Raw genomic sequence first — 8,278 nt, 5'->3', positions numbered from 1 at the left:
GGGGGGGGGGGGGGGGTGACTGACAGTCACCGCTCTCTGCAGGGAGAAGACCGTGAGCTTAAGCGATCAGCGGTTTGTGATCACTCGGCTCTCTCTTTATATACAGTGTGGAATACCTGCAGTGTCACACTGGCTCCAAGTATTGGAAAGAGTACATTTTACTCTCCCAATGTTTCTGTTGGGTTGATATTTGCTTCATTTTCTATCCTGATGTCCACTGTCGCTGGACAAGTGAGAAAAATCTCCCCAACGGCAACAAAAATGATGATAAAGAAGTCGTTCTGGAGTTGCACATGGACATGAATTGACCAGTTTCAGTCGAAGTGGCTAACAGTCTCATGACAAAGTGGTTTCTCTATGATAGATCGGTGCCAACAGGGTCGGGGAGCATATTGTCTAACCCTCCCCTCTTCATTCAGATTAGACCGATAAGCTACGCAGGGGATGATGAACATTTTTCAACCTTTGGGAGGTCAGATTGTGTCTGCACATGTTATCACCTCCCAATATTTGTTTCCCCACTTTGCAAACGAGAAATTAGTAGAGATCACATCAACATAAATGGAGACGACAGTGAAAACCCCAGTATTAAAATGAATGAAACACAGAGGGTGCCACTTCTACTTCTGCCAGTGCTTCTTGATTGCCTGTCGTGGTGGACCCTCTTGCTTAATATACTTTCACTCACTGACCTAGAGAAAGTATGAAGGTAGGGACTTCTTTTCTTCCATGATCAGTGACTCGGATAGTAAGGTTTACCATACAAAAGAGCAGTTCCACTTTAAAAGTTCCTGGGTGCTTGCAGGTAGATGGTTCCAGCGCTCTGAATGCACTAGAGTGAGGCTGCATTTCATCACATAGCTAATGGACGTCACTATAGAAATTTGCCTCTGGTGATTTGCTCTGACATATTCTGTGTCTTGCTTGTAAATATTATTTGGCTGCTTTCACTCCAAGTTAACTGGGAACAGTGTGACCAGATACACATTGTCAATACAGTGATAAATCATAATTCACTTCAGGGGTTTCCAGTCGGTGGCTGCAGAACACTGCACTCATGATCATTGTTTTCATTACACAGCAAATCTTCCCTTAATTTACTATCTAATCTGGTCATCACAGCTGCTTGTGTAGACATGATTATTCTACCACTTTATACCTGAAATGTCTTATTGCTTAACTATTTAAGCTGCTCGTTCTAGATCTGGCCATAAAATGATCAAATTTGATCGAGATCCTTCCATCTTGATGATCAGGATAAGCAGCCAGATATGCTGATTTTATGAGCTTATTTTTATGTACTGCTGGATTTCAGCATATATGTCAGTTGCTACAGCTAATGATACAACCAAAGGCTTTATGGCAACAGGAGATCCCAGATTTGGCAGATGAAGCTTGGCAGGATGTGTTGGGACCCCATCTTACCTCCATTTCCTCCAGGGATAGGTTGATTGAAATAAAATACCAGCACCAAATGTATTGCACTTCACACACATTGTTTAAAATGGGTAAATGATCCTCCCCCCTCTTGTAATGTCTTACAGCCACAGGGACCTTTATGCCTGTGGTTTGGGAGTGCCCAATAATACGGGCCTTTTGGTCTGAGGTTACAGATTTTAGTGCTTCTTTATTGACTGTACCGAATATATGTAATCATGCCAGATGTCTTTTGGGATACTTTGACAACTTGGATCTCTCCGCTAGTACTAAACTCCTTATTCGTGTGCTGTATTTTTATGCCAAAAAAGCCCTTGCTTTGGAGTGGAAGTAGTCGGTTCCTCCGACCTGAAATCTATGGATGAGGCTGGTTAGTAAGACCCCCCCTCCCCCCCACCTGTAAATTGATATGAGACTTGGGGTTGTCCAAAGAAATTTAGCAAAGTGTGGTCTCCGTGGCTGAAGGTCGGGAACATGATTCCGGAAGGTTGTGTGGGTCATACTGTGTAACATATTCTAGTGGGTTTTTTGGTCCTATCTCTCTGGAGCATTATACTATTAAGATTAGCTAGGTCATTTTGTGAGATGATAAATATGACGTGTGCCATCCACTTCTTTTAGCTTGTTTGTATTCTCTTGTGGCTTTTGTTTAAGATCCATGTATATACTATACTTGCTCTTTTCTGTATGGATGCTTTTAAAAAAAATAATTTAAGTGGTTTTTCGAGTTTCACAAAAAACAATATGAAATAATGTAAATGTACAGTAGGCGTAATCACACACACAGTTTGTACGGATGCTTTTTTGATTATTGTCTCATTGCCCATGGATGGTTTTGTAAAGTTTATCATTAAAGCTAATAAACTTTACTTTTCCAAAAAATGATACAACTGACTGTATGAGTCTATGTTAATACTTGCAAATCACCAGAGGAATAACTTACTGTATGTGATCAGAATAGCATACAGATCTAGCCTATTCAATCATCTATATACAGTTGTACACATATGGTGAATATGATCCTGTTTATATGAAAACGGAAACTGAGACAAATAAATAACAGTTGAAATACATATATGAAAACTGGTAAACATGCCAAAGGATTTGTGATTTTTATCCAGATAGTTTTGTAATTCAAACGTCTCTGACAGACTGCATAATAAGGTCCTGGACATCTCTGCACTGCAGCTTAGCACTACAGTACAGTCTGGTCCCGGACTCATCCTTAGGCTTTGACTGGGCAATGAAGGAGCAGAAACACTCTGATCAGGTCATCGCCATGCCTGTCCCCTACTGTACACAGTCAAGCCCCGATTGGTTGAAGGTCCAGACCTTTTCTCATCTAGCTTTGCTGTACTGAGGATTACAGGGGGCTGATGACAAGCAAATTAAGTATTTTTACAGAGTACATCTATTGATTTTGTATCTACTTGTAGTTCAGAGTCGATTTTTAGCTTTATTTTTTTTAAAATTTTGAATGGTTGTAAAGGTAAGAACATTTACAATCTGATATTTTGAGTGATGTTTGAATTTTTTGTTACAGAATGGAAACGTTCCATGTGGTTGTTGAGAAGGTTTTAAAGGATTTCCAGGCATTGCTCCAGCATAGTCCTTCCCCTGTAGGCAGCACAAGGATGTTGCAGCTCATGGCCATCAACATGTTTTCCGTGAACAACTCTCAAAGCAAAGGTACAAAATCCTCACGCTACATAGTGAGAGAACTGTCATTTACTGTATGGAGTACATGCTATTGGATTATATTTCTTCGAGGTTTACCGCTATTATGATATAGCTAGAACTAACAAAGGTTCATAGTTCTGCAGCATACAATACAGCACAGTAAAAATACAGTGCGATTGAATATTTTTGTGCTCATGGCATATCTCAGGGTGGTGACTTACAGATTGGACTGTCTATCCTGACCTGAAACACAGGCAGGTCAGTTTTCAGTAACCTTTTTGGCTAACTTAAGATGTGCAGAAAAATAGTGGGGATCTCCTAAAAACTGCAGGTTTGTCAGTGCTGTGCTTGTACAACGGCATTGAGTCTCCTGGCTGCTCAGTATTGATGAGTTTGTCATCAATAGCGTGCATCTCCTGACTGTCCACAGCAGGTTAGACTTGAAACAAGCTGATCTGTGGAATACTGTACCTGTGATGTGTGTGGGCTGGCACTGCAGGTAATTGTAGCTACAATTATGTTATGGTTCATTTAATATGAATTTTTGCTCACAGGGATGTCTGCCAGGCTGGACTCATCCATGCATGGCCAATAGCTGTGTTTGGGGCATCAGAAGGTGTACAAAATATGGACTATTTTCTTTTGGATAAGCTGCTGTAGGGAGGAATAAATGGACCTTTTAGCTTATACATGAGTGGGCTTCCTTGTTCTGTAGTAATGGCTTTGGGTTAATGTCTGGAGAAAATGGTACAGTACATTAGATGTTTCTATAGGCAGCAGTGGTACATACCACTTATTGTAAACTATTGTTTAATAGTAGTAGTCTTATTCCCAGATCTTCTAACCTGTCAGAAGGGTCTCTTGACCACCTTGTGTACAGGCAAAGCTTTGCAGATCAATCTAGTGCATGTTGTGTGGTTTTACAACTTAAAGTGACATTAAACCCTCAGATTTTTTTTAACTTAAAACAATACTGGTAATGTGTGCCTTACTGTAATCCATGGTTGTTTCCCTTCTCTTTGCTGCCCTTCCTTTTAAATCCTTATCTCTTCTCATGCTGCGCAGAACTTCTGTTTTGCAGCAGACTGCCTTGTCTCTGAAATGGCTACATGGTGTCTGTGTGTAGGTTTGCAACCTGAGCCAGCACTACAGGAAGAGGCACTCAGCTGCAAAGGGAAGTTCTCCCCAAGCATGAGAAAAGAGAAGGATTTAAAAGGAAGAGCAGCAAAGAGAAGGGAAACAACCATGGATTACAGTAAGGCACACATTACAGTATTGGTTTATGTTAAAAAAATCTGAGGGTTTAATGTCACTTTAAGGGGAACTATTATCGTGTTTTTTTTTGTGTTTTACTTAATATGTTACGTTTTTAGAATGTATGATCATTTTTATATAATTTTTTCTTTCTGACTGAAACGTCCATATGGAACCATACACTAGTAGGTTTCCAAACAAACTTTCGTAAGAAATATCTTTTATCAGCCAATATTGCTATCAAACACTTGACGAATGTCGATCGAAATTTAGTTTAATTTGAACAGTCGATTTTGGAATGAATGGCGTTTCCAGAAGGAGAAACCACATTCACTGTTGTAATTTAGTTCAAGAATTTTTTTTTCCATTCTGCGCCTTTAAGTTTTTCCATCAAGGTGGTCGATATTGATCATTGATTTGACCCCATCAACTAATAGAAAATCGAACGAAAGATCTTTCAAAAATCTAAGATAGAGTGTGGCCAGCTTGGGTTATACATTTTCTGGCTGGAAGTGGTAGATAATGAAATCTTCGTAGGCCTTTTTTTAGTCCTATATAATGGAAAATATGTACAAAAATTTGATGCTTTCCCTTCGAGGACTTGTAAGCATGGCTTCCCCCCCCCCAAGATAAAACAAAATTAATGGAAGGCCAGAAGTCCAGTTCTTTTGTACTTTGGTGTAGTTTTCACATTGTACTGGAAGGACCTGCAGAATCCTGGATAGAGTTGAACATTGCATGCTGTGCATCTTGAGTTCAATACAAAAGTGATGCCCAACACACTAAGCTGTTTAACAATTCGGATAAAAACAGAGGTTTTAGTTGCATACATTTGCAAATATACGGGGAAGCCACACTGCCGTGTCAAGGGACCTCTAAGTGTGGTCCCGAACTACACAAACTTGTTTGCCCAACTATTTGACATGTGTAGCAATGCACAAACAGGGAGGAGGCTCACCTGGAGGCAGCCATATTTTCCTTAAAGACACAGACCCAAGCATTACTTTTGTTCATATAAACACAACCATAGTTATTCATCTTCAACATCTCCTAAGTTTACTGCTCTGTATATTAGGTATGGGTGTTAATACTGTTTATCAGCTGACTTCTGAAAGGAAGAGCCGAAACAACATATAGGGCTCCCTGGTTTTTATGTGAGAACTAGACTCCCATCATGTTCAGTTGTTGGTGAAACATTCTGTTAGTGTTTAATCTCTACCATGATCTGGGAAAGGAAGTAATGGTGGAGTCTGTATTCACAGTATCCATCCACTGCCTAACCCTTTTGATTTGCTTTTCCAGATGATGAGATCACAAAGATAGGCATTTTGATTTATTCATAACGTACTAGGTTTACCATTGAACACCAACGTATTTACTTTTATTGTTGAAATATGCAAACGCCACACATTGAAGTTCCATTTATTTACTTTTTTCCTGCCTCTTTTTAGTTTCCTTTGATTTCATACCGCAAATTCCCCACCATGCCCTCCTGTTAGCAGCTCTGAAATGAGACTCCAATGGCGAGAGATTTAGGAGCGCGACATAATTGGCGTGTAATCCTCCACGCATGCACAAACACGTGTGTGGATGCTAATGTTACTGTAGCAGCCGTTCCCAGTAGCACTGCCAGCTACTAAGCGTAGCTGGTGTTTACTGTCTGCACTTATGCTGCTAGCTGCCAAATTAGAACTGCTGAATATTGCCGCATAGCAAACCGGAATTCATATTTTACAGCGTATCGTCTTTCCAAATGTGCAAGTCAGACACACAACCCCTTATCACTATTATGGTCATTTCTTGTAATTGTGCAACATAACAGCATCTTAGTAGCATTTTAGGTAAAGAGGGAGCGCTTTTCTGACCTACCGTACATAATATTTCAGTTGTTGTTTAAAGGAGAACTATGAGTCGAGTGGAAATCACTCAGCCTCCTAGTTCTAGCCGACCTGTGACAATGAAACTGTCACAGGTCGGTTTAATAGACCTGGAAGTGATCAAACGCATACCGTCCCTCTCTCACTTCTCGATTTTGTCCCTGCAGAGAGCCGTTACTGTCACTCACGGCTCCCTGCAAGGATCCCCCGCTCCCCTGTCCGATCCTTCAGTGCTGACTGGGGTAGGGGATGGGTACAGCTGGCTCTGCCTCTAGGCAGGCAGAGCCAGCTGTCACTCACGCAGCTGGGTGGATCCAGACAGTAATGTTGGGATCCGTCCCGGCTGTGGCGTCTCAGCTCGCGGTATACTGAGCTTTGGGTGACGGGAGGACGCTAGTTTGTGTCCTCCCGTGACCCTTAGGAGAATTATGGGGAAAAGCCCTGACCCCATAGTTCTCGTTTTAAGGAAAAACATTCCTCTTTAGATCCGCTATAGACATTGCAAGGACTTTAGCAAATTATTTGATACTCTTACCTGCATCTGTCCTATGGGTACCTTGATAGACCATCCCAACGAGCTGTAAAAAGTGAGCGCTTAGTAGGGGGGTCTGAATACTCTGATCATATGCATTCTGTGCATTAAGGCAAAAAAACACCCAGCACTTTCCTAACACCTTCGTCCCCCCCACACTTACCTGCAGCCGCTTGTCTCCTCGACAGAGAAGATGCTCGTGTTTCCTCAAGGGGCCCGGCAGAGGAGCCCGGTGTGTGTGTGTGTGTGTGTGTGTGTGTGTGTGTGTGTGTGTGTGTACACACATAAGTAGGTGCGGGCATGGCCGTGACCATGCACGTACGGGTGCATCCACAGCAGTTGGCTAGCTGATGGAGGCACCTGTACAGGGTGGACATGGCTTGCGTTTTGGATAGCGCTTGAGAACGACAAAAATAAAAAATAAGTCTGTCCCCCATTAATAAAAAATGTAAAATAAAATCCTGAAGGTATAATGTGGCTTAAAATGATCTAGTAAATCCGCATCGTTGTGTCTGTGAATGTACAGTACATACGTAATAGGGCTTGTTTACTAGACTTTTTTCAGCTTTTCTTGCAGTCTCTGTCCCCATTGGGAAGATTGCCTTTACTTCCACACAGAATATACACAGCCGCACTAACCTTTTCTTAATTGAAAAAAGTGCTTTGTTGTATTTGCATTTGAAAGATTCTGGTCGTTCCCTGTCCCAGGAATCAGAGGTCCCTACTATTTGCACTACTCTATCCAAAATTTGGGGAAAAAAAGAATATTATAAAAGCTTTGGCTGGAAATGAGCTTTAAATATGAAGTTTTTATTTCCAGGCATACGTTTCTGGTTTATAGTGGGGTTTAGCATTATCTAGCTCAGGTTATACTGCGAAAATGTGAAGGGAAATTCCCATATGCTTGTTGCACACCCTGACTGCATATTTTTAGAGGATCTACTGGTGATGCCTCTCAAACTCTCCCGATTTGGGGGATATTGTAAGAAATACATATACTTTGTCTTTCACTACTGGTTACAGTTTTTCCCCTGGGGATATTTTTACATGTAGAATTTATGACCTCTCAATAATATTTACTTCTACTTTGTTCGTTTTAAGAGTAATTCTAGTTTTGAGAAAACATTTTATAGGGTTTCTAGATCACAGTAATTTTTTTTTTTTAATGGTTTTGTCTTTTAAAGCTGAGAGGTATTTAGCTGTGACATGAATGGGTTTGTTTTTACGTAGACTTGCTCCTGACCCGCAAACCACCAGTCTTACCCACATCATGCTCTTTGGCAGTTTTTTGCTGCTCTGATTTGTACCATCGTCCCTGCTCTAAACCCACATTTACCACTGGCCTGTTATGAGTGTATAGAAACCAAGCCTAGATCCTGAATCAGCTGCTGGTGTACTAGACCAGCATTTCTCAACCTTTTCTCAGTCATGGCACCCTTTAAAAAGTATGCAAAACCTTGAGTCACCTCAGATTAAATGTAATGGATTTTAGAGTGCT

The 8,278-nt window shown here is 41.1% G+C and overlaps 1 protein-coding gene across 4 annotated transcripts in view; it reads left to right on the top strand.

The window, feature by feature from the left end:
* SMG6 (SMG6, nonsense mediated mRNA decay factor) overlaps positions 1-8,278 on the top strand; it is a 239,990-nt gene that overhangs the window by 37,308 nt on the left and 194,404 nt on the right. For all 4 annotated transcript variants that reach the window (XM_018557147.1, XM_018557148.1, XM_018557150.1 and 1 more), the window contains exon 10: positions 2,981-3,126. In XM_018557147.1, coding sequence (XP_018412649.1) covers positions 2,981-3,126 — 146 coding nt within the window. The remainder of the gene's footprint in view (positions 1-2,980; positions 3,127-8,278) is intronic.

This window comes from Nanorana parkeri, unplaced genomic scaffold, assembly GCF_000935625.1.
Source record: "Nanorana parkeri isolate BGI_ZX_2015 unplaced genomic scaffold, ASM93562v1 scaffold269, whole genome shotgun sequence".
Lineage (NCBI taxonomy): Eukaryota > Metazoa > Chordata > Amphibia > Anura > Dicroglossidae > Nanorana > Nanorana parkeri.
This window is presented reverse-complemented; position numbering and strand designations above follow the sequence as displayed.